The sequence below is a fragment of the Tupaia chinensis genome, unplaced genomic scaffold, assembly GCF_000334495.1.
Source record: "Tupaia chinensis unplaced genomic scaffold, TupChi_1.0 Scaffold000096_1, whole genome shotgun sequence".
Classification (NCBI taxonomy): Eukaryota; Metazoa; Chordata; class Mammalia; order Scandentia; family Tupaiidae; genus Tupaia; species Tupaia belangeri.
The window spans coordinates 3878143-3905408 of NW_006159558.1; the positions used below are offsets into that span (position 1 = coordinate 3878143).

Here is a 27266-nt window from a genome sequence, read left to right on the forward strand (position 1 = left end):
GAGTCATAAGTGACAAAAGGTTATCTGTAGCAATATTTGACTTACCCAGTGTGGAAAGAGTTTAAGTGACTTGAGAGGGTAATTCTGGAAATAAAGCCTCCAGCTGATTCAGCATGAAAGCCAGCGTGCACCGTGGGTAACTAACAGCACATTCGCCGTTTCCTGGCAGGGCTTTCCGGTGACTTCCTGCGCGCTGGGAGATACTCTGCCCACACCGTCAATGGGGCCTGGTCAGCTTGGACATCATGGTCACAGTGCAGCCGCGACTGCAGTCGGGGCATCCGGAACCGGAAGCGTGTTTGCAACAACCCAGAACCCAAGTATGGAGGAATGCCTTGCTTGGGCCCGTCTCTGGAGTACCAAGAATGCAACATTTTGCCCTGCCCAGGTAAATGGATCACTTAATCTGGAAATGATCTGAAACATCAAAGACCTCGAAGGCCTTCTCCTTGTCTGAGGCTCACTCAGCTTCCTCACTTTGAAGTTTGGGATCCGTGTTCTTAAGATTTATCTTAGGTGACTGACATCATCCCATTAACCTGGAGTGACCCCCTCAATCAAACAATAGTGGAGGAATCCTCAGTTCCTAACTCACCCTTTCCAGATGGTCTGAAGTCAAATGCCAAGTCATCAACCAGGGTTAAAGCAACTTTCCCTTCAGCCCTTCTTCAGGCAAGCACACAGCCTAAGTTGTCTATGTACAAATTGCTGACAGGCCCCTGAATGGTGTTCCAGGACCCAGGCACGGTGGTCCTCAGGGGCTCCTCTCTTCATGGTGCACAAGTGTAAGGATAAATATAATTAGACTAGATTATATTCTTTTTTTCCTTCTAATTTTAAAAGAAATTAGAATATCCATGTGAGCCACTCTGTGGAAAGTGGGCTGTAAGCACTGCGCCTACTGTAGGGTTGGCCCGCTGACAAAGTCTGGAGAGATGCATAGTGTCCCTCAAGACCATGTTTCTGTCTGCTGGGAGCTGGTTCCTTCCCAAATTTAGATGGGTCCAGCCTTCCTAGAACTGGCTTTGGTCATCACCAAGTCCTCACCAGGGTTGTAGGTCACAGAGGTGGTCACCAGGCCTGCCACGCAATTCCCTAGCTTTAGATCAGGAGAAGTCTGTGTTACAAATTATCTGAAGCCTTGAAAGACACAGTTTTCCACTGGAGACTGAAGGACCTGTGTGATTGTGCTGCTCTCTTTCTGGAGAGCCAAGTTTTTCATTGTAGCGAGTTCCCAGGTAGCACAGGTTATTCACACAAGCTAGAAGGGCTTTCTGCTCTGACATCTCCCTAGGCTCCTCTATCTTCCCCTTAATATTCTAACCCCACCTCTCACTTCCTCCTGCCACAGCTCTGAGTGGGGCCTGTCACCTTCGTGACTGCCTTTTGCCCTTTATACATCACAGGCTTTCTCTGATAACTGTTGAGTAATGAGGAAACAGTTGAGGACTTGACGCTCTTTCTCTCATATTTTCATCTCATTTTCAACAAACAGTTTTGGGTAACAAACTCTGAGCTACCCACGGTGTTTATAAACAAAGACAGTGATAAGGCCTAGGTAAGAAAGGAAGTTAGTGTTCAGTGAGGCCACGTCGTATGAGTAGTGTGGTCACCTATTAATGAACTAGTGACAACGAGGTGCCATGGCTTCATTGGCTGAGGACCCATTGAGCCAGCCCTGGGAATCATAGCAGCTACATGAGGCAACTGCCCCTGAGCTGAATTATGAGGGACAAACAGCAGTTGATCAAATTGGCAAGAAGGGTTGGAAAATGGGAGGAAGCAATTCCCAATATTAGATATACATTTTAAAGGTATAGAGTCAACACTTTTTTTTTCTTAGTAGGTACAAACAACTTTCTGAATTCTTTGAGCAAGTAACTAAACTGTAGCAGATGTTCAAGAAACATTTGTTGATGAATAGGTAGATGATGGATGGATGGACAGACAGATGGACAGAGGGAAAGATGATGAATGGATGGATGAACGGATGATGGTTGAATCAATTAATGGATAGATGATGCATGGTTGGATGTAAGAATGGATGATTGGATGAGTGGATGGATAAACCTGTATATAAAACTGAAAATACACAGTTCTCAGCTTGTAGCCTTGACTTGAAAGTTAAGTCAGGACTTCCAGTAATGCTCCTGCATCTGCAGCTGCATGGCTGTTACCAGGGTATCTCGGTCTGACTTCTCTAGCCTCAGGAGACTCCTCTGACTGCCCAGCTTTCCCAGCCAGACTGATGCAGAGATGATGGGAAAGGTCACAGAGCTGTTCTTTCCCACAGCCCCAGTGGCAGGATTCCTCTCCTGGGGCCTGGAAGGAAGCCCGTAGGCAACATCAGTAGATTAAAGCTACACTGTAAACTGAAACAAGGGAGATGCCCTGGGAATGCAGAGGTCCCTCTGTCCTCCCTCATTTCCCTAGGCTCTAGGCTAGATTTCTTGTGATCATCAATAGAATGTGCAGATTCCTCCAGATGTGTGGGTGCTGCCCTGGTCCCGAGTGCAAAAGGTCACCATCCATCTCAGAAATCTATTAATGTGATCCGTTGATTGTTCTTATTAAGTAACTTTGGTGGCCAAGCCAGTACTATGTATATATAACCTTAATGTTATAAATAGTTGTGTCTTCATTTAAAAGCTGAGATTCCAGTGTTGTGTAATTATTCAGTGCCCTGTGTCACTTTCCACTAACTGGTGGACAAGTTCAGGAATGAGTGGTGCAAATGGCCGCCCTTTCCTCCGCCTCCCCCAAGTCCCTAAATGGATGATGGAAAATTGCTCGCCAAGGATGGTGGGAAGCCTTTCAGGGCCATGGACACTGAACTCATCTTATCTCGTTTCAGACACTTTCCTCCTGATGAATCTATTCCTTGGCCCTGTATCTTATTTAAAAATGAAGTTCCTCATTATGATTAGGTATGAAAATAAACCTCAACCAATTCGATAAAAGTAAAATACCTTTTAAATTAATCAAAGATGTGTCTCCAGTTGTGTAGAGCCCATGCCACAGTAATCCATTGCTTTTACCTTCCATGGGTTTATATACCTAACACCAACACCTTCATGGTATATCTCCAGAACTGGAAATGACCGCATCTTTCTCCTTCACATGTTTTCTTCATTGCACATTTGAATCATCTGTAAAGACTCTAAGCCTTAACCCACAAGGGTGCCTACCACAGATCACTCTTGGTTGCTAAGTAATGCTCAAATAAGGTAGAAGCAACCTAGGAGTTCTACTTAGACCTCGTAAACCCTAATGCGGCAAACTCCTTTGGTCAGATTTAACAGCAATGGTTCCATTTGGACTTTATTCTGTAAGCGGTGAGTGTGAGGGGAAAGGAACACTGAAAACCCCGTGGAGGGGCACACTGGCAGGTGTGCGTCGTGGATCACATCTGGCAGATACTGATGGTGTACTGGGAACACTTTGTCTTTTGTCTGTAGAATCCTTGAGTTACGCTTTGAGACAGGACAAAGGCGGTGGTTGGTGCAGGAGAATTCTGCCCAGAGGTCCTTAGAGGAGCAGAGATAGTGGTCCTTCAGTGTGAGCCTGAGTGAGTCAGTCCTCAGGGTGCTGGGGAGTTGAGACCATATGCATCCACGTTCCAAGGGGTCATAAGTGGGGAACTTTGTGTAGCACTGAATGGGTTCAGGATGACTGGCATACAGATACTAGTTATTTAGTTTTTCCTCTGCTATTTAGATCACTAGTAATCATACCTTTTCTTATTGTCAGTATTTCTTTCTGCATATATATATATATATATATTATTTATTTATTTATTTATTTATTTTGCTATAGGGCATGTGTACTTGCTTTAGAGAGAGACAGAGAAAAGCAGAGAAAAAATGAGAAGTCATCCCCAGAGAGGATGGCCACACCACAGTCCCTTCTCCTTTACTCTTTTCTGGGGTTTTAGGCACACACACACACTTGCTCCCAGTGTGATTTTCAAGCTACTGGTTCTGGAATTCGAACCACAGAGTCAGCCATGTGGAATCCAGCACTGCCTACTGACCCCCATTACTGTCAGTATATTTATCTTACTGTAGTGAATAGAATATTTCGCTAGGATTCTTAGAACAATTTTTATTTTTAATTTTAGACTCCAATCTTGCTATGTCACGATGGTCCTGTCTCTGCCACCTGGGTAGGTGCAGCTGCAGATGCTCACCACCATGCCTGGCGTTTATGGTGGGTCAGAAATCCACCCTGAGCTCCCATGTGACCTCAGAAGATTTTACCAGAGCATGCTATGTTGGCTGGGCCTAGAACAAGAACTTTTATTGAGCACTTAGTCCACAAATTTCATTCTATTAAAAATAATCCCTTGCAATAAAGTGCTTTGCATGAGAGAAACGTGGATCTGAGCTTGAGCTTGCTTGTCTGGTCTTCCCGTGAGGCAGTCCTCTCGAGCTAAAGCTAATTAGAAGGTGATTCAAGCCATTAGGCAATTCCCACGTAACTAAGCAGCGTGTCAGGTGTCGTGGGCAGACCTCAGCTGCTATGAGGTGCCTGACTCTGTGCTCAGCCCACCAGCACCCCAGTCAGTCCCTGAACCCCAATGCTCATGACCTGGCCTCTCAAGCTGCGCATTTCTAGAACATTCGGCTCGTGAGGATGAAGTGGAATCCTGGGTTTATAATTTGATATGATCACTAGAGTCATTTTTGTCGTCCAGCATAGTTTCCACGGCAAAAAAGAAAAACTTTAGGTGGCTGGCCTGGCGTAGTCCCTGATGTGCTGCGCCCTACCCGGTGGCTTTTTGTTTTCTTCCCCCGACTGGGCGAAACCTTGCTTCCCACTGGGTTCTGCATGCTTGTTTATGGTAAAGACTGTTTCCTTAAGCTTTATATCCTGTCATTTGTATTTTATTTACTTTTTTTTCCTATCATTTCTATTTTAGAAATACTTTAGCCTTCCTAATATGCACCATTATCACAATATTCAGTAATCTTGTTCATCAACCACACCACTGTTTCCAGAGTCACTGCTCCAAGACTAGGATTGAACTTGTAACATAAGGGCAGAGATAAGAGGATAGGAAGTAGAGGCTGGATTTGCTGGTCTGGGGCACAGGCAGTTACAGACCATGGCAGCTGTCTGGTGGAGTGGAGACAGGGCTGAAATTCTCCTTTGACTTCCCTTCATACCTGAAGTGCTTATTTCCTGTGTTTAGAATATATCCCTCAAGGCAATCACATGGACACTGCTGGAGGTTGAGTGTGATTGGTGGTTTGAACGACCAACTGGGAGCAAAATGCTCCCTCACAATGTTCACATTTCAAACAAGAGCTACATTATCTATGTTAAAAGATAAACAGTGCCTTGCCTAGAGAAATTATCATGACACTAGGACAGTGGGTGTGTGTGTAAGGAGGAAGGAGATTTACTAAATTTCCGGTTCAGTTGCAAACTCATTTTTAAATTGGATTTAAATATTTTTGTTTAGTTTCTTCCTTTTGCAAATTAAAATATTGTCATAATGATTGTGTTTGCAATCATGCTTCTCAGAAATGCTTCTTTTTACCTATATTCATATATAAAAATGAACATTTCTCTGTAAGTATATATTATACCATCATGATGGTATTAAAATATCAAGTCATTGGAAAAGTCATAACTTTTTTTTATGCTTTTCTATAAAAAACTATGTCACGACTTTTCTGATGACCCAATACGGTGTCAGTTACTCTATAAAACAGCCTGCATGTGTAATGATTTTGGCTTTCCCTGTTGATGCTTCTGCTTATTTAGGATCCAAGGAAAATAACTGTGATACTGTTTACATACAGTAATAGAGAGTTTCTCCTGGGCTCCCTAATTCATTAGCAATGGCTGTGATTGCTTTTTGCCCCTTGATTAGGATTTAACACCTGTTTTGACAAAGCTTTGCTCCGGGACTAAGCAATAGCAGCACAGCTGTGTAAGGAGACAAGGAGATGGGGCTCAGTGAGGAGTTAGCTGAACAGCAGATCACATCTGACGTGGTCACATGACCCTAGCTGACCTGAGGTCTTGGCTTCATCAGTGTCAGCTAACACAGGACTGGGCCTGGAGGCCCACCATGTCTACATGGGCTGACTGATCCCAGATTTCAGGAGGCTGGTCTGCAGTATCAGGAACCCATTCTGGAGAAAACAGGGGGATTCCAGGAGCCATCAGAGCTCTGGGCTCCAGCAGTCAGGAAAACGTAAGATCAAGGGACTAGATCTGCCCAATATTCACATTAACAACTGTGTCCTTAACATCCCACCAAAGCCTGCAGATACTGATTCTTCTCTAGCCCTCCAAACATAATGGCTAGTCTGTGAGACTGTGCTTGGTTTGCTTGTTTCCTGAGCATCCTTCACAGTTACCCTCCTAGCGTTTCTGTCTCTTGCTGTCCAGGAGCACACCGTCATTCAACTAGTAAGGAAGATTGCAACTTGAACTCCTCATCCTTGGCCTTGAGTCTTGTCTGGATGCTGGAGTGTGCAGAGAGCAAGATGAGAGCTAGCTGGGGGCTCCCCATTAAGGTGGCCCCTGGTCATTCTCAGCCACAAGAATTTTGTATGAATACATTGCACTCCTCTGCTATCCTCTTGATCAAGATAGTATATGTTTAGAAAAAAGTTTCTGTAAGAACAAATAAGAACTGAGAACGCACAGGGAGGAATCTGTAAAGCCAGATCAATTGCCAAGGGGAAGACCCCAGGTGCCCTGTGAGTGGTCAGTGGCCGCTCTGTTGCCGTGTGCACCGAGCGTGCCTGTAGTGCAGACGCTACTGCAGCGACCTCAGATCGGTTGGATCTGGATCTCAGAAGTGGTGTGGCTTGTGTCCCTTCCCAGTGGATGGCGTGTGGTCTTGCTGGTCTGCCTGGTCCAAGTGCTCAGCGACTTGTGGTGGAGGACACTACATGAGGACCCGCTCGTGCACCAACCCGGCCCCGGCCTACGGGGGCGACATCTGCCTGGGGCTGCACACGGAAGAGGCACTCTGCAACACGCAGTCCTGCCCCGGTGAGTGTGCCTTGTTTCTTCCACAGCTCTGGGCAAATTCGCCCGTTCTTCATTCATAAATGGCGAGGTGATGTCGCCACATCATGGTAAGTGCTGAGGGGGGAGACCAGTCCGCCTCACACCGTTTCCTTGACGTGACTTCCACACGCATCGTTCTGCGGTGAACTAGTTCTCACCCTGTCATGTTCAGAGTTAGTGTCCCGAACTTCATCTCGGCAGTGGGAAAGCAGCGTACGTGTTATTTTAACACCCAAACTACCTAATAGGAAATATCCCAATTTGGTCTTGACTTTGCTAATTAACACTGATAATGCAGACAACACTCTGCTGTGTTGAGGGCAGGAGAAAGTTGGAGGAAAGACATGAGCACTTTCCAGTTTCCACGGAGACTGGAGATCTGATCTGGGAATTGCCTGGCATCTGCCCCGCCCTGCCCCAGGCCCAACCTGATGCCTCCCAAGGGTCCCAGACGTGTGTTCCAAGAATGACTTTTAATGTGGTACGGGGACACCAGGCACTCATGGAGGACAGTTCATCAAATCAAAGGGCTGGAATCCACGACACCCATCAGTAGGCAGAGCATCAAAGCAAAGGATGTAGAGCACACTGGCTGCCATGCCACTAAGTGACCGTAGAGTAGAGGCTGACGGCAGGATTGGAGACTGAGTTAACAAAGTCAGCGTGGGAGCAGGGAGGACCTATGGGAAATGTGGAACTGTCCTCAGGACTGGGGTGTGGGAGTGCCAAGCCTGAGACCCACGGCTGACACAGGCCCCACAGATGCCTAGCATCCCTCCCCATCCAAGAAGCAGCTTGACTTTCTGGCGTAGAGGGACCAATTGGAGTAAAAATGAGCCAGTTTTTTCTGGATCTGACTTTGAAACCTCCATACTTTTTTTTAGGTTTTTGCCTTAGGATCTGAGTGCTCACCTAGAGAGAGTCAGAGAGATGGAAAATGAGAAGCCCCTTCCCTCATTCCCCTATGATGGCTATGCCAAAATCTCTTCTCCTTCAGTTTCCTCTTGGGATTTCAGTCATGCATACACATGTGCCTGGTGGCCTTGCCCCAGCACTTGTGCGGTGACCTACAATCTTCAGTGCCAACGGGACAAAATGAATCCCCTCAAGGATAGCCTGACTGGAATATTGACTCCAAAGAATTGTTTTTGTAACAGAAGGGAAAGGATATGTAGTGTCTTCAGGCTCCCATTCAACTGCCAGGGCTTTCTCATACACAGTTATTTCTCTTGCCTAAGGTTGGAGGAATTTTTCAGAACAGGGTTTGAGGGCTGCTGTTCCCAGAGGAGTACTCCCTGGAAGGTGGTGTCTGCACTGCTGATTTCTGGCCCCACAACTGTTGATCTATACACAACTAGAGCTTGTGGGTCAACTCTGTGTGTCTACATACAGGTGGTTTATAGCATCGAGTTATGGTGGATCTTATAGAATGGAATTTAAGCATACTATATCTGGTCAAAGATTAACTAGTACGTCTATTCATCCTTTTGTGTATTTTATTTCCTGCACTAGTCAGAAGATATGAAGATGCTTTAAAGGTTCATGGAAAATGCATACAGTGAGAAAACTATGCATGCATTTGAAATTTTTTTGCAGCAAAATAAATTCAACCTCAATTTCATGTTTCCATGAAGTTTTTGAAATCCCTGGACAGTGCCTTCCATCTGATTGATCTCTCCTCCCCTCCTCTGTCACCGCAGAGAGCTGGTCAGAGTGGTCGGACTGGTCTGAATGTGACCCCTCTGGTGTCCAGGTCCGGGCCCGCCAGTGCATCCTTCTGTTTCCTGTGGGCAGCCAGTGTTCTGGGAACACCACTGAGAGCCGGCCCTGTGTTTTTGACTCAAATTTCATCCCAGGTAAGGGCAGATGTTTATCTAGGTGAACTAAATCATTTCCAACATTTGCAAAGAATATTATTCATTGGCCAGACTTATATCTATTCTTTGAGGCCATGTTCAGCGAAACAGAAATAATTCTATCAACTCTTGTGGTTTCAAGTCATTAAAGTGAAGATTTATAGATAAACTGCAGATTCAGACTTGAATTGAGATTATGAGTTTGAGATTTTTTTAAAGCAGAATGACTTCTACAATTTATTGGTTGTAATTCACTTGGAATTTTGGCTCAAAAATAAAAAAATAGGTTATTGATTATTTTAATATCAGGTAAGATGCTTTGACAATTATCTTTGTGTTGCCACTGAAGAAAAGGATCATTTTCTTTATGTCATTTTGATAAGTTGGGAATTGGAAACTTGTTATTTTCATCTTGTAGAGGAGGTTGGTTGTCGCTCTTGTGACAGGCTTTTCAGGTGGAATCAATGTGTAGTCATTAGTGGAGGTGAGCTTTCTGTTGCATGCTCTGTGTTGCACGCTCCCTGCAGGTGGGTGCAATGTAAGGGAGTAAACCAGTTAGCATGTGCCCGCTGTGTGCCTTCAGAACCTGATGGACCTAAGGAAGGTGACCTAGGAGGGCTCACAGCTACCAGCCAGATTTTCTTTGTTTTTCTCCATTTGTGAAAATGATAATACTGTTTTTGAGAACATGATAGCTTTAGCCTTATGAAGTACTTCCTGTATAGTATAGAGCTGCTAGCATGCCTGTTATCATTTTCATTTTAACCATAGACATATTTTCATCCTTACTACTTAATTAAAACATAAAACCAGTGCAGGAGAAAGATGTTCCTAGACTCCTGAAATGGTATTTTATTCTTTGAGTTGAAACACAGAGGAGACCTGTCCTCTCATTGGCATCCTGCTTGTGGGTTTCCTACATGGCACAGGAAAAGAGTATGAATAGTACCCAGTAGTGACATGTCTGATGATGCTCTTGCACTCTGGTGAGTAGGGCCTATCTCTGCAGGGAATGTGACAATGCTGGCTTTGATGAAATAAAAAATCTGAAACAGGAAACCACAAGAAAACACTGTCAGGGGTTCTGCCACTAGCAGAGTACCTTGAAACAGAAAGTCAGCCCACTTTCTGGTGTCAGCCCAGGGGACCATAGCATTTTCTTTCTGTGCTAATGAATCTCACCCCTTCTCAGTCAAATCCATTTCAGGTTGGCCTAACAAAATATAGCCCCCCACACACATACACACAAACACACACACACATAGTCACCAGGAAAGTCATGATGCATTTTTACATAGAAAAATACATCATGACTTATCTGACAACCTAATATGAGAGAGAGAGAGAAAGAGAGAGAGAGAGAATTAATCAGACTTAAAATTTTGACCCACATAAAGTTCAAAATCATTAGACGTTTTATAAATGAATCATTAATATGAAGTTTCCCAACTCTCTTTACACATTGTGATTTGATGTTTGTTTTTCCAGAAGTATCTGTGGCAAGATCCAGTAGCATGGAAGAAAAAAGGTGTGGTGGTAAGTTCTTCTTTTTCACTTATTTCTCATCAGCATTCTGATATATCCCAATCAGTCCTCTTCCAAACATTTCCCACAATGTTTCTATTATTGGCCAAGAATGACACACTGAAAATACTGGATGCAAACATCTTATGCCTTGGTAGAAATGCTAAAGTCAGTATCTGACACAGGGCTAGTGGTTCTCCAAGTTGGATTCCTGGACCAGCATCATCAGCGTCACTCAGGAACATGGTGGAAATGCAAGTTCTCAGGCCCAACTTCAATCTACCAAACAGGAACTTTTCTGAGTGGGGCCCAGAAATCTGTGGTTTAATAAGCTCTTTGGGGGACCAGCAGATGGTGTAATGGTTACGTCGCTAGACTCCCACATAGTTGACAATGGTTCGAGTCCTGGACCCGGTGACTTAAAACTCATACTCAGTGCTTGTACATGCCCAAGATCCCAAGAGGAAAATGGAGGAGAAGGGATTGCGATGTGGCCGTTTTCCTGGGGGATGATTTCCCACTTTCTGTCTTTCTGTCTTTTTCTGTCTGACCGGTGAGCGCACATACCCTACAGCAAAAATCTCTCTTAAAAAAATAAATAAATAAGCCCTTTGGGTGATTTTGATGCATGCTGAAGTTGGATTTCCCATAAATAGAATAGAATTCAACCAATTAGTTTCTATTTGTAGTGCAAATTCATGGCAGCTGTTTCATGTCTCCAACCCTCTGGGGTGACTCAATTTTAGTGAGGCCCAAGATGGCACCTATATTAGTAGGGGGAGCTTTCAAACTACTTATAACCCTGAATATTTTCAAAAATAATAGTAAATTATTGGAGACTTCCTCTGTCCTTCGAATCTGTGATAAATTTGGACTTTGCAGCCTGTGCCCTATGTATGTCCATAACATACTTACCTGCACTGTGGACCAGCCTGGGTAGAGGGGGCACTGCCCGGTGCCCAGAGCACAGCCCCTGTGTGCTCTGATGGGCTAATCAGCATCTGTGCCAAGACGTCCATCCTCACGTGTGAGTGCTGAGGTGCACATCCCCAGTCCTGCCGTGTTCCAGCCTGCAGGCCCCAGAGCACTCAGCCTACCAGGCGTTGGTCTCTGCTTATGCTCACATGAAGCTGGGAGCTTCATGTGAGTGTGTTAGGAATGTGCTTACTGGGACCAGCAAACAACGTAATGGTTACATCACTGGACTTCCATGTAGTCGACTGCAGTTCAAGTCCCAGACTTGGAGGTTTAAAACTCACACGGAGAGCATGTGGGTGCATGCCCAAAATCCCCAAAGAAGAATGGAGGAGAAAGGATTGCAGTGTGACTATCCCCCCTGAGGGGGTGATTTCTTGCTTTCCATCTCTCTGTCTCTCTGGCGAGTGTATGCACCCTATAGCAAAAATCTCTCTGTAAAGAAAAAAAAGAATGTATGTATTCTTACTAACTATTGGGCAAGTCATGATGTATTTTTCTGTTTTTCTATGCAAAAATGCATCACGACTTTTCCAACTACTCATGATTAGGAGCTCACATTACATTCTGTTTAGTCAGCCATTCATTAACCTAGTCATTCGTTCACTTAATAATTGTTGCTGAGCACCCCCAAGCCAGTTTTGGGATGAACATCAAGCTTCTACTTAGGATCTGAATAGCCTGGTCCCTCTGGAGCCGGCAGTCACATCCTAAGAGACCCTGGTGCCTGAGAAAGGCAATGTCTGCTGTCTGACCTGAACTGTTGAATGCTGACTGACAGCTACCAGCATGAGGCCCGACACACAGATGAATACACATAAAAATGCCCGACTGTTATATCCGCTAATATTGGCAGGTCCGTCACTCCATGCCAGATGCTGTAGCAGATGCTCAGACAAACGATATCCCGTCTGGTCCCAACAAAGTATTCGCGTAGGTACCCCAGGCCACACTTCTGTATGTGAAACTCCTGGAGAGAAAGAAGGGTTTGGAACTCAGTATTTTCGAGGCTATCAAAGGATAATGTAAGGTCTATACTGTATATTATATAGCATGCCCACAAGGCCTCTGGCTGCACTCCTTAACTAATAGAGCCACCAGGAAATGTGGCCCAAGAGAAGATGCTAATGTTATTTTTTTGGAGTTCTGGCCAGATTCTGCAACAAAATGGGTCTGAGCAGGTCATGCTTTGCTGCCAGATGAGTGATGGAAACTCAGATTTTAGAGATTTTGCACATGAACACTGTAGAAAGAGTGACTGAGTAATTTAATCTGCACTTTATAAATTGGGACTGTGAGGCTCAGAGAGTAGAGGTCACTGTCCCAAGTTCATAGATAGCAATGGAGCCGGGGTGAGATCTAGGCAGCGGCACTAGTAAGTTTCAAACCTGAAGCACTCCAGGAGAGCGGTCCTATGCAAGTGTCCAGGAGGATTGTGTCTAGGGACCCAGAAGCCCTGGTCCAGGGCATTTCTTGCCCTCAGGGAAGTGCAGGTCAGGATTGGAGCAGAGTTTATAGGAGCTCCTGGTCCTCAGAGAGACATGATAGACCAGAACCTGGGGGTCAAGGAGCACATGCCTCAGCGGAGTTGCCCAGCCATCCTTGCGTACTCTGTTGGTGACACCCTGAGCAGCTACGTGGGACTCCTTCAAGGATGTGAACACCAGAAAAATGTGGCAAAGCCATCCTTACCCTCAGATGCTCTTCTCAGTGTCCAAAACAGCTGTGCCTGATTGCTGCATGTACCAGAACCAGGCCTTGAGATGCTATTGGTTAAATCACAGAAGTTTTAATTACAATATTCAGAACTGACTTTTTTTTAGATCTTTAGCTACTGAATTGATGTAACAGCACAATCAGGTAAGATACTGGATGGATCTAAGTGTAGGGCTCATAGGGGAAAACAACTACCTAGCAAGAGTGTTTTGGGATGTTTAGGGGGAAAACATAGATGTGTTTCTCAGTTTGTTGAAAAATCAATCAAACTTTGCACGGAAAACCAGCCTATTGAACCAAGTGCTTAGTTGGTCTCTTTTCCAGCTTGATTGACCAAAAACAGGAGCAACAAAAGCATATTCAAAGGAAAGAACCATACTAAGTGGACTCAGAAGAGATTTCATAGACACTGTATTTTCCTCTGCTGAAAAATGTGCTCCTATTGAGATTTCTCAACTTAGAGAGCTATTTTTAGTTGCAGGAGACACAAAGACTATATAATCATCATGAAGATGTCAGCTGGCCCCAGCCTTCCCCAGGCACCTGCTGGAAGGGCTCATTTACTAATGCCAAAGCGTCTGCATATGGAGACCGTCATGCATCTTCCGATGTTGTGATGGAACATGAGTTAGTGCAGCAGAAAGTATCTTTTTGTCCGTATGTGGCATTAACCCTGGGGAGCCCTAACATCTCAAGTGCCACCAAGAGAGAACTTGTGTGAAACCAGTGCTTGCTTATCTTAAGTACTGCTCCGGAGTCACAGGGAAAGATCCCAGAGGTTGCTGCGGAAAGGCCCTGAAGGCTTTATTGACCTGTCACAGGCTGGAATCTCCAGCTCCAGAGCCTTCATGACAATATCAGGAAAGACCAGAGACTAGTGATGTCCCTCATCTCCCTCTGCCCTGACCAGATGAGCCAGAAATGAAAAGTCAACATGGTTGTGAGGTCCTGGGTGACACTCATGGAATGTTCTAGTAATGTCCTCCTGCACTGTCCAGCCCTTAGCACTGAATGCACTGGGTCCCTTTGTTAGGAATTGCATTCTTCTCCTGGAATCTCAGTGCTTAGGAGGGTTGTGTTAGTTCTGGCCGACAGAGAACCCGAGGGAAGGCAGCTTTGGTCACTGACCACACCTCAGGAGGCAGATCCACCTCCAGGGCCCTGGGTTACTGACTGACGTGGCTGGAAGTGGCGAAGGAGCACAGCTTAGAGGATAAAGCTCAGAGTGTAGGGACAGGTGACGGGTGCTCAGCCTCTGCCACATAGCACAGGTGACCTTGACGGAACCTCCAGACCGAGGCTCAGCTTCTCTGGGGACTCTCAGCCATCTCCAGGTTGATATGAGGTCCAGGAGGAACTCAGGATGAGTCCTGAAGTCCCAGTGGCTAGTGGCCCTGGAGGAAGAGGACCTGGCTAACCCTTTCACACCAAGTGCCCCGGCCCCATGGTTGGCGCTGGCTGGACTAGGACTCTTCTGGGTGGGAAGCATTGGGAATGGGTCTGAGGTTCTCAGATCTCAAAGTGGCTTAGAGAATCCCTAGGGAAGATGCCAGGCAGATAGGATGCAAACTCCCCCGGCCTCGGGTATAGGGCACCTGCAGGCTCTTCTCACCCACCCAAGAGCCCTGAGGCTTTGTTCTACACCCAAGGGATGCCCAAGGGCATCTCCAGTAGTTTCCCTTGGGACCAGGTTAACAGATCAGAGGAAGCATCTGGTGATGTTCCACCCTGGCGGTGTATGAAGAGGACCACGGGAAAGTGAGGTGTCCTCAAGCTGCCCACGAATCCTAAGGACATGGAGCCCTTCACAGGTGTTACATGGTGCAGGTCCAGGCGAGGACAGACAAGGGCATGTGCTGCTTTTTCTGATTCTAACTGAGCCCAGCCCCACAGCACTGCCCAGGTGTTGCCTTTGTCCGCTGAAAAGCTTGACACTAATCATCCTGCTTTCCCAACACATGGTGAGGATCAATGTTTTTGCTGTTGTTGCTCAGACCCAGGCAGGTCTTGGTATGTCAGCTTTGTTTCATTCGAGCCAATCTTATTTTACAGAGGTAAGTCCTCATGGGCTTGTCTTTGTGTGTTTTATATTTGTCACTCAAGGAAAATAAATCAAAGAAACAGAGGAGATGCTTATAGATAGGAAGGGAAAGGTAAAGTGAGGGTCACTTCATGACCATGTAAAAGATTTCATTTTACTCCTTTAATGCAATCTTTTCTTTCTGTGGAGTAAACCACTTTGTTGATAAGATCTCCAAAATACAATGTGAATGGAAAATTGATGCCCAGAAAAACATTTACACACACGCACACACGGCACATGAGTGGACAGACCAAGAGAGACTACTTAAAACAATGAACTCTGAAAGAAGGAAGACTTATTTCTTACAGACCCTTTATACTCTCTAATGATATATACTATTGAGAACATGACAGAAAATAGAAGAATTTGTGTCAAGGAAAATCTATTTATTTATCTATTTATTTGCTGTAGGGCAAGTGGTCTTTCCAGAGGCAGAGACAGAGAGAGAGAGAGAAAGTGAGAAATCACCCCCAGGGTGATGGCCAGGCCACAGTCCCTTCTCCGTAACTCTCCTCAGGGTTTGAGGCACATTAGACACATGCCTGGGACTCCAACTGCCGTCAGCCATGTGAGATTCAGCTTGTTAATCTCCATGACACCTGCTGGCCCATGGGAAAACATTTTCAATTGACTAATACAGGAGAGGAGCATGCTGGTGAGCAGTGATGTGCAGTGAGGTGCCGTCCCTCTCTGTTCATGGGCACAGCCACACTGCATGCGCTGGAGCTCAGCCGGCCCTGCAGCACCATAAATGGCTTGTGGAAACCCCACAGCCTTCAGGTTATGCCTTCCCTGACATGAGAACCACGTTGTCAAGCCTTCAAAGGAAAAAACCAATCCTACTGGTGTTTGAGGTGTCCCCAAAGAACTGATTATAAAATGTTAGAATGAGGACTTAACCTCACCATGCCCACAGTGTAGACTTCTCTCAAGGCCATGACATTGCACGGAAAGACTGATGTCTTTACCTGAGACCAGGGCAGGGCTTTGTGCTGTGTCTTGTCTGTCATGGCGGCACGTGGAGTGTGGGGCAGTGGGTTCTCGCAGCGCGCCTCACATTGCTCCTGTCCTCCCAGAGTTCAACATGTTCCACATGATTGCCGTGGGACTGAGCAGCTCCATCCTCGGCTGCCTCCTGACCCTGCTCGTCTACACCTACTGCCAGCGGTTCCAGCAGCAGTCCCACGATGCGACTGTCATCCACCCTGTCTCGCCTGCCCCCCTCAATACCAGCATTACTAACCACATCAACAAACTGGACAAATACGACTCGGTGGAGGCCATCAAGGTGAGCAGTCGGCAGTGACAGCTGCAGCCAGGGGGGCAGAGAAGGCAGGTGGGCCCTGGGGCTGAAGCACGGTTCACTGGGGTGGTGCTGGTGACGAAGATGGGGCAGGGTAGGGGTACCTTGTGATGAACTGCCTTTGAAGCTTGCTTTGCCTGTGGAAAAAGGCACCTCATATGGAGAATGTAAGTTTAAAAGGGGATATGAAAACAGCAATGATAAAATACTGGAAAATATTGGGCCTTGGGCCAGTGTAGGGCTCCATTTCACCTGTGCCTTCCACACCCAGAGAGAGGTCTCACATCCCAGAAGAGCTGCTGACTGAGGGTCTCACATGAACGGATGGCAGTCGTGGGGACAGGACAGTGGTCAGACGCCCAGGTTCAATCCGGAAACCCCTGCCAGGCTTCAGTGCAGGATTGCATTATTACATAAACCATCTTCGAGTACTTTTCAAGCATAAGAAAGGCCTTCATCTTCGCACGGTGTGACCATGCTGTAAGTGGTGTGGGGTGACCTTACTTTCAACACTGGAGGTTAGCCGAGCTTTCAACCCAGAGATTTAGACTAAATGGCCAGTTTCCTTTATGTTGTCAGGAAGGGGAGGTGCAGCGAGTATCCGGTGTAGACCTGACAGATCGGAGCTCACCAGGCAGCCCCAGAGCTTCCCAGCTGGGGGAGCTTCGGCCAGCTGCTTTTTCTCACTAGGCCTCCATGTTCTCCCTGTTTGTGGGAGATTATGAGACTCAAAGGAGGTAATTCACAGAAAGTGTTGTGAATAAATGTGGTTGTCGTCTGAGACATTTAGCAGTAGGATTCAGAGGACATGGGACTCATTTGGCCTCAGCTTCGCCATCTTTAAAATGCACGTAGCAAGACATACTTCCTGTTCCTGTGGTGAGGTTTCAGCAGGCTTCCCAGCACTAAGGAGGCAGGAGCTGTGTTCCTGTTGTGTCTACGTGACCATCAGGTGTCACTGAAAGACCCCAAGGGCGCTTGCTATGGCACTCAACTCCCCTTTGTACCCATGTGAATAAGGGAATTCTCTTGAGCTAAATTAACTATATTTTGATATTCCTGTTAAGCGACTGACTTTAAAAAAAAAATTCTTAGGGACTATTTTGACATCCTCTCTCTGTTAATGGCTTCTTTTGAAGTAAAATGTCCTTTCTGTGTGAGAATACGGCATGTCTTTGGCCCTCGTGACGGCAAGCTCTCGCAAGGTCTTGTGTCATGGGGCTCAGTGTCCTCCCGCCTTCGTGGCCTCTCTTCCCCACCACTTGGACAGAGACAGAATCAACTGACTTTTACCCATGGGCTGTGCTTAGGCCAGAATCCAGAACCCATCAGCACCAGTTAAGGATAGACCCAGAGACTGGAGCACCAGGCATTAGTAACACACCCCTCATTGTCTCTCTGAATGGAGTGTCCAGAGTACGAGGGGGCATGAGCTGCTTCCACACGCAGTACCCTTCCAGACACACTTCAAGGTCCTCTGATGGTGCCTCTCTCTGATATTCCAGCACTCAGATTGTCTGTGGTCTCTGATGTTCAAGAAGATTACCTAGCTGGTTCTGTGTTTCCACCTACTATCTAGTATCTATTTGTTTTTTTGAGAGGTATTTGCTATAGGGCGCGTGCGCTTGCCAGACAGACAGAGAGAGACAGAGAGATAGAAAGCGAGAAATCACCCCCCAGGCGGGTGGTGAGGTTTCAGCAGGATTCCCAGCACTAAGGAGGCAGGAGCTGTGTTCCTGTTGTGTCTACGTGACCATCAGGTGTCACTGAAAGACCCCAAGGGCGCTTGCTATGGCACTCAACTCCCCTTTGTACCCATGTGAATAAGGGAATTCTCTTGAGCTAAATTAACTATATTTTGATATTCCTGTTAAGCGACTGACTTTAAAAAAAAAATTCTTAGGGACTATTTTGACATCCTCTCTCTGTTAATGGCTTCTTTTGAAGTAAAATGTCCTTTCTGTGTGAGAATACGGCATGTCTTTGGCCCTCGTGACGGCAAGCTCTCGCAAGGTCTTGTGTCATGGGGCTCAGTGTCCTCCCGCCTTCGTGGCCTCTCTTCCCCACCACTTGGACAGAGACAGAATCAACTGACTTTTACCCATGGGCTGTGCTTAGGCCAGAATCCAGAACCCATCAGCACCAGTTAAGGATAGACCCAGAGACTGGAGCACCAGGCATTAGTAACACACCCCTCATTGTCTCTCTGAATGGAGTGTCCAGAGTACGAGGGGGCATGAGCTGCTTCCACACGCAGTACCCTTCCAGACACACTTCAAGGTCCTCTGATGGTGCCTCTCTCTGATATTCCAGCACTCAGATTGTCTGTGGTCTCTGATGTTCAAGAAGATTACCTAGCTGGTTCTGTGTTTCCACCTACTATCTAGTATCTATTTTTTTTTTTTGGCGAGGTATTTGCTATAGGGCGCGTGCGCTTGCCAGACAGACAGAGAGAGACAGAGAGATAGAAAGCGAGAAATCACCCCCCAGGCGGGGATGGTCACACCGCAGTCCCTTCTCCTTCATTCTCCTCTCAGGATCTTGGGCACACACGCACACGTGCCTGGCTTGAGTTTAAGCCACCGGGTCCGGGACACGAACCGCGGTCTACTACGTGGGAGTCCAGCTACATAACCATTATGCTAACTGCTGGTCCCTAGTATCTATTTTTGAGATTATAAATGCTGGACTGCCAAAAAGGTAAAGGACTCTGAAGGCATGGAGCCTCCCTAGTCTTCACTGAATTCTAGAATTTCCTTCTGACCCCTTGGCCCAACCAGTCCCAGAGTCAGCATCTGCTGTCCCTCCTTCAGTTGAATCCAGTGTTTACCCTCTGCCTGGAACAGTGTAGCTCTTTGGAATTGCAGGGCCTTAATGACTATCCACGAGGAAGGGCATCTGTATGAGAAATGGCTACAGTAGTTACCTCCTAGCAAGATTCAGTATGGAAAGAAAATAACACATTTGGAATCTAATGCATTTACTGAAGAATAAATTCTGTCAAGGTATCCGGTAAATCTATCTGTCCATGGTAATCTGAAAGCTACTTACATATCTACTCAGTTACATGTGATAATATTCCAAGTCTCTCTATCTGTAATCACTAGAGTTTTACATTTTCTAGAAGTTTGGATTTAGGTGTTCTAGCCCACTGCTTCTCAGAAACTTCCTGACTGAAGTTCAGAAATAGACGGGAAGGTATAGTAAATGACCAGTCTCCTTGTAGCTGTTGGCAAGTCTTCCATGAGGCAAATTATCTGGGAAAGAAAGTAAGTGAAAACATACATTTTAAAATAATGGAGCCTTGGGAAAGAGCTCGAATCGAACATTATAGTCTCCTAATTACATTCTTTCTGAAATACTTACAGAGCATTCTTAAATCTTTTCTTTTTATATTTTACAGGCATTTAACAAAAATAACTTGATCCTAGAGGAAAGAAATAAATACTTCAACCCACATCTCACTGGGAAGACCTATTCGAACGCCTACTTTACAGATCTCAATAATTATGATGAATACTAATAGCTCCTATATTTTTGGCTTCTTGTAAACCCTCAGTTCCTCAAGGCCTGTGCTCCGTGACTGTCCATGTCTCTGAGGCTTCAGAGATGAAATCTGGATACATTTCAAGTGCATTTCAAGCCACGAGTGTCCCATTACTGCCACAAGTACGCATCCCTAAAAGCAACAAAAGCCTAAATATGATTTTGTGAAAATCTGGTCTACAGTTCTTGATCATTGCTGTGTGAGCCATGATGTGAAGCTCTTTGTCATGTTCAGCCCATTTCCTAACAAGCCTGTTGTGTTCTTGAACTTTATTTCATACTAGCACCACCCCACATTAGAAGGAGTCTTTAGAAATGCGAGCATCTTGATTTTGAATACAAATCTTCATGATGTTTTGGAGAACATAGGCACTTTATCTGAGAGCTTCCCCCTCCCCCGCAAGGAGTTCTTAGGGTCATTCTGATACGATGAAGAAGGTGAATAAGGCTGGACAATTATTCACCGGGACTCTCTCCTCTTCCCTAATCTGGATAACACCGTGGACTTTTTGGAAATAGATTTAATTCTTTCCTGGGAAGGGCCAGGGCTTCCTCCAGCCCTGTAGCTGCAGAGATGATGGTCGACTATGAGAAGCTCCACCTGGCCTCGGGTCTGGATGTAGTTCCTGGGTTATCACAGTGGAGGCGAGCATGCAGGGCAGAGCACAGGCTCCGGGATCATGAACGTTACTGTAGGTTGCTGCAAAGCCAGCCTTACCCTGTTCTGGATCTTAAGGCATCCCAAGGCACTCCTTGTCACACTGATGGCCTGGAAGCTACTTGTCTCATTCTTAGTAATTTCCTGAAGAGTCAATCTATAAAATAACCACATGTGTAGCATTTGGGTAGACTATACGCCTTTTCTCTCCCCTCAAAGAAAAATCTTGGACATTTACTATGCCAGTTGGGGAAAGGATTCCAAGTATTGAACTCCATCAAGACAGCTTTTTTTTTTTCTGTCATGAAAGTATTGGAAGAACTTAAATTTAATGCAAAATAACATTTTATTTTCAATCTGTCTGACTTAGCTAATGTACAGCAATCAACCCCTGCCAAGAGCATTAATGACGTGTGAAGCTGACTTTCTGGAGCCTGCCGCAGTCCACACTTGAAGAGCTCCCCCACCTCCGTGCTGTCACTTGCTGCCTCCAGGAGAGGGGGAAGAGGCAGGAAGAGATATTTAGCTTTGGTGCCTTTTCTGTTATCTCAGCCCTGCCTTCTGTCCACCCTATCCCACTCAGCCCCACTTCCCCCTGTATGGAGGCCACGTGCTTCAAGATGCACCTTGGGAAGTCAGGGTAGCTGAAAGTAAGGCCCTTAATGATCCCTGAGGTCTCAGTATTGATAAACATTTCCGGATGCTACGGCATTTATAGATGTCCCCAGGGGGAAAATTACTCACAATCAACTGATTCCTAACATATAGCAATTGACTATATAATTATTAAAAGTAATAACAAGATTGAAATTGTTCATCTCATGCCTCTGGGCATTATGAGAAAGGCTTGAGTAGACATTAGAAAACATGTTCTGATGATGAATGAGCCTTCAGATCTGTGAAAATACATAGTATGAGTAATGTGGGATACATAATTTAATTACAATAGCATATGTGTTCTATTTAAAGAAACTATTTCAGAGAGTATTGAAAAAACAATCCAGTTTAGCAATGAATATTCTCAAGTTCAAAATACTTTCATATGTCCAAAGTTACAAAAATGTCTCCATTAAAACTAAGGTGAACATGGCAGGTGGGCTCTGGGGGTCTGTTTGATGGAAGTGCTGAATTCTGTGTCTCTCCAATGGAGGGTCCATGCCGTCATCTCGTGTGTCCCTCATCTGTAGTCTCAGAGTCCTAAGTTCAGTCAGTGGGTGAAATTTCCCCGGCTGTTTTCCCAATTGTTCCTGGGTTTAATTTTCACTGGACACTCCAGCCCATCTCTTTCGTATAAGAAAAAAAATAATAAAAACAAAAACGAAAACAAAAAAAACAACATTGCCACTCTTTATAGCACATGTTAGCTCTTTTTTAAAATTTCTCCACCCAATCTTTTCTAAATGTAGAAGGTCATTTTATTTTCCCTGGAAAAGAGGATACTTATATTTTGATAATATGTCTGTGGGTTTGATGTAACATGCTTTCTCAAACAACATCTAGATCAACTTTCTGCAATGACTGGAGATACCAGACTCCTTTGACCACAGAGCTCCATGTGGTGCTCATGATAAAAACCTTTGGAATTAGCACTCCAAAAACTCCCTTTAGTTTTGGCCCTCTAAGACTCTGTCTATAGGAATAGAATCTCAGAGTCGGATTCTCACTTAAAAGAATAGCATTGGCTTAGAAAAGTTCTAGCACTATTTTGTATTTTAGCCAGCTGTGGAATCACTATTGTTTCCCATGACTGTGCAGGAATTGTTCCTGTGTGTGTGTGGGCTTCACACTCGTTCCCCTCCTTGCCACCCTCACAGGGGGGATCATGCAGGACATATACCCTCTCGGTCAATCCACACCTCCTTCATCAAGCAGCACCTCATTAGGCTGGGATAGTTGGGATTTCTGCTGGAATCTTGTGGGTCACACGTTAAAATCCTAGATGACTTTTTCATTCTTTATTTCCTTCTTTTTTTTTTTTTTATTTTTTGGCACAAGCAGAATGAAGAGGGTAATTTTTAAGCTGCACTGCCCTGAACCTGAAGTAAAATGGCATTCGTTACAATTTACCTTCTACAGTTATTTCTGGACTTGGATGAAGTTTGGTTTTCAACACGAAGCTGGCTTTAGTCTTGCATTTACATTATTCGAAAGTGACTCCCGGTGTTATTCAGCATCCTCTCTCTAGACTAGACTAGTCACGAGTTAATATCAATCCCATAGCACACGCAGGTTACCTGCAGAATCCCTGCATTTTGCACAGATAGTAGCCTTCTCATAACTCTAGAGACAAGTAGGATTGATGAAGCTAGGGACTCATCCTTGAATGGTATGGATTCAGAGAATTCTAAAGAGCTGAAGAAGAATTACAAGTGGTGAATGAGCATCTCTGCCATAGAGAAACCTCTGTCCCCAGGTAGGCTCAGTTCACAGGGTTGGAGTGAACCAGAGGTCTGGCCCATTGATTCCCAGGTGATTCCAAACAGAGAAGGAGGAAGTGTAGGACATGGTTTAACAAACAGGGGATGAGGGAGGTGGGCTCTGGCCACTCCCAGGTGTGTGTTATGGATGATTCTGAGTAGGGATCCTGATAAGGTACACAGCTCTGAGGTCTGTCCTCGGACTCTTCTGGGTTTTAGCTGAAAGTGTCCTTATTTCCTTATTTATGTGCAAGAGGATGAAAACACACATGTGTGTCAACACCTAGTTGAGTGAATGTTTTCCACCAGAACCCTTGGCAGAATTAACGGGTCCTGTCTTCAAAGTTACAGACATAGTTTCATCTCTGGGGACTCCATGCCCCTGAGATACTACCTGAGGGGATACATTAGAGTGGAACTGAATAGTCAAGGGAATTCTATCATAAAAATATATAAAGTGTGTACTTAGCTAGTCATTTTGTCTGAACATGGCTTTGCCAGCATTTGAATTTACACATATGCTTCTTTACAAACTTTTTCTTGCTTTTAGGATAAATTGTGTTTTCCTAATACTGTCAAACCACTTTCTTCACCAACTTTCCTCCAAGGCTGTCAACTCTCTTTAGCCTCAGGGTGTCCTTTACACTTCAGTGGGTTTTCTAGTGTGTGGAATTTTGGGGTCATCCCATTGAGTCCAGCATTTCCATCTCAGAAGGTGACTCTAGGGCACCTAACCCAGGGTACCAGTGGCTGGTATAGTGAACTGAGCGTTTGCTACAGGATGTGCTGGACCTGACTCCAAAGCTCCAGTAATTGATGTCTAAGAAGATATTACATTAAAACAGTAACCTGAAACACAGATGCAAATTCTCTGCCAGTCTTTTTAATAAAATACAAAGTGTAGATTGCAGATGGCATTGGCCACGCCTAGCACATCTATCCACTCTAACATCTCCAATGTCTCATGTCATAGTGCACTTGACAACTTATGCTGGCCTGACATTGTCACTTTTTGATTACTTGTGCATATCTTTGATTATCTATGATTGCCTATCATCAGACACTAGAAGCCATACTGGGACCCCTGCTTCACTGGGCAGTGGATGTGAAACAAGAGAGCATAAAGTACTATTCATGTAGACCTTAAAAATACACAGAAGGGAATGCCACGCATGGTATATTATGTAAGATTAAATGTTTAGAATCCAGGGAACATCATGGAATTTATTTCTGCTCTTTTCTGCTGTTGAGGTCATTACATATAATGGATTTAAAGATGTCTCATAACTCCACAAATACCAAGCCAAGGCATTCAGATTACCTGCTTTGATAGCATGACAAATTATGACAAACAGAAAATGTGTTGCTTTAATATTTGCCTTTTTTGTCCTTCGGCAGTTGAAAAATATTGAACAAAATGTGATGTTGGACTTCTGGCAGTGGTTTCTAAAACGACTCTTCCATACTACTTTCATGCAGCCTTATATTAAAGATGCATTATATACAGCTTCTAGCAGATGGATCAGAGTCTCATTCAAGGGCCATGAGCTGCTTTATCAGAAATCTGGTACATGTTACAGAAGCGTCAAGAACAGAAAACTACTCTCGTCAGAAGATACTGTTCACACTGCCAAGTGACTTAGAGCAACATTAAAGCCAGACCCGAAGCCCAGCAGAAAGGGTGCAGTTCCTCAGTTCCCAGTGAAACTGTCATAAGAGGGTCTTTCAAGAAGGTTGTGTCATAGACAGAAATCAAAATTATGACCCAGATCAGAGTTTGTATCTGCCCTCCTTCAAAAATGTTTGACTGTGTTTCCACAGTAAAGCTGACTAGTCAAGGACACGTTCAAACCTGGAAGGAGAAAAGCATTCTGTGGCATTTCTTAAACTAAACCATAGGTCAGGCAAGGTAACTTACTCCACCTTTTTAGTCAGAAGTATGAGGCCCATAGTTCCTGTGTGCTGCTGTTCTTTCTCAGCTTTTTGGCAATTTAGTGCCAAATGGTCCAAATGTTAGAGGAATTAAATAGTAAAATGTTTCAGATGTTAGATAAATACAGGTTGGGAGCACAATTCACTTTCTGGTAAAATAGCACTTCTATCGTGTCAGTAAAAAGAGCACATCCTTAGCTGCCCTCTCTGTAAGTTCAGATACTTTACTTTCCTACAGAAAATGTTGCTAGTGCCTTGGTTAAGATGATGCTCTGTCATTTCACCTGGATATTACTAATTCTTATCGGAAGCAGAGGATCTATCAGATCTACTGTAAAGAAAATCATTCTTATTTACCTCATTGAACTGAGGAATGGAAAATGGTCAATAAGTATTTCGTCATCAGGTGTTGTTGTCCCCTGGGAAATGTGGGCTAGTAAGTTAAGAAGAGGGTTAATCCAGTCACACACTTTCAGAAGCTGATCCCACACCAATTTCCACATCCTCCAGAAAACACGGTGGTTTTTGTGCTGTAATAAGAAAATCAGTGTGATGCTAGAGAAGTTATAGGTGTTTGTTTTTGCTCCTTTTTAGGCAGGTCCATAAATACAGGAAAGTCAAATACAGGCTCTGACAGCTGGCACAGGTAATGGTGAGTACAGAGTGAGAACCACCTAGAACATTGCCTGATCTTTTTTGTAAGTGTTGCACAACTTCATGTCACAGAAGTTAGTAAGAAAGTTAACGATGTTTTCTCTGCTAAACTTGATGGCTTTTCCCTTATACCATAATTTTTGGACAAAATCAAAGGGAGGCTTCCATAGTATAAAAGAAAGCACAATATGAACCTTCTACCCAAGCACCTAGAGTCACCACTGAAGTGCTATGTCATCTGCAAAGAAAATGCACAAACTTGGTCCATTGTAGGGTCCTTTGGAAGTGTGTAGCAAAGTTCGTGTGTATGCCACCTGATGTGACTTTTAAAGATGTTATGAAATGTTAAATGCCTCATTTTGTGTTAATTTGGTGTTACTTGTTTTGTGATACAAAATAAACTTATTTGTGATGGTTTCCTTTTGTTTTTCAATTGAACTTTCCCCTAAGTCAACCTCAGCCTTTGAAGACTTCCAGAAAGTTATTGATCTTAAAATTAATTTTGAAAAGGAAATCTATGTTAATTATAAAAAAAGTGTCCTTGTTTGTTTTTTATCATGTGATAATTTTACATTTCTCCTTCTTTTGAATGAGCAAACGGAGCATTGGTTCCCATATTAGAATGTTCCTGCATTACCCTCATGGGGCCATTGGGCACACCATGCTTTTTTTCAATTCTTACATTTGATAGTCAAGATTTCTTTCAAGACCTGCTTCCTAAACATGTACAATAGAAATTTCCCATGGGTGGCACTTTTATCTTTTTGGTACATCCAGTCACTGGTCTTAAATTCTTTCTGAGCTGTCCAGGTCTGTATTTTAGATTGTGGCTTTACGACATTGACAGATGTGGAGCTTCTCAAATATCAGGTGAGACACTAATTGTAGTAACCCAGGCAGGGAGCTCATTACCTGCTACATTGGGTCAATTATGGAAGTTTGAGAAAGTGTGTGTGTGTGGGGGGGGGTTACCCAACTGGTCAACAGAAATCAGCTCAAACCTGCTTTGACCATCCATGCTGAAAAAAGCAAATTAATTTAGAAAATTAAATTAGCTATTATTACAGAACTGAAAATATCACACACACCCACTGCTCTTGGTGAACTGCCAATTGATCTCAACCTTACTCATCTTTTTTTTGAAGTAGCTCATGAAGAATGTTTCTGAGTACTCCTAACGGTGCAGCAGTCTCCCTTTCATAGCATCCCTCTCCTCACCATCTCTCTCTATGAACAGTTTTGGAGTACAAAATAAGAAAATCCTGATTATGTACAGTATAAATTGTATTATATTTTTTGTACTTATGTTTTATGTAAATAGTTTGTCTCATTCAGTTGTATGTGAGCATCGAAATAAATCCTATCATTTAGGAAACAATTTAGTGGTATTTTTCTTTGATTATCTTCAAAGTCTCCTGGAACCCCAGATTTGCTAAGGTTTGATCACCTTAAGATTTGAAGATGTGAGCTGTATCAGAGTAAGACTGGACAACCTCCTGGGTAGGTCTCCTCCCTCACTTCCATCTCCGAATTGTGAAGTCACTTCCTGTTTCCTACTAGCAGATGT

The 27266-nt window shown here is 44.5% G+C and overlaps 1 protein-coding gene across 6 annotated transcripts in view; it reads left to right on the forward strand.

Moving 5' to 3' along the window:
- Nucleotides 1-25944, forward strand: part of SEMA5A (semaphorin 5A) — a 525920-nt gene extending 499976 nt beyond the window's left edge. For all 6 annotated transcript variants that reach the window (XM_027769892.1, XM_006143315.2, XM_006143312.2 and 3 more), the window contains 6 exons: nt 170-388; nt 6847-7017; nt 8736-8891; nt 10380-10427; nt 16266-16477; nt 19896-25944. In XM_027769892.1, coding sequence (XP_027625693.1) covers nt 170-388; nt 6847-7017; nt 8736-8891; nt 10380-10427; nt 16266-16477; nt 19896-20015 — 926 coding nt within the window. In that variant the 3' untranslated portion in view covers nt 20016-25944. The remainder of the gene's footprint in view (nt 1-169; nt 389-6846; nt 7018-8735; nt 8892-10379; nt 10428-16265; nt 16478-19895) is intronic.
- The last annotated feature ends 1322 nt before the right edge of the window (nt 25945-27266 follow it).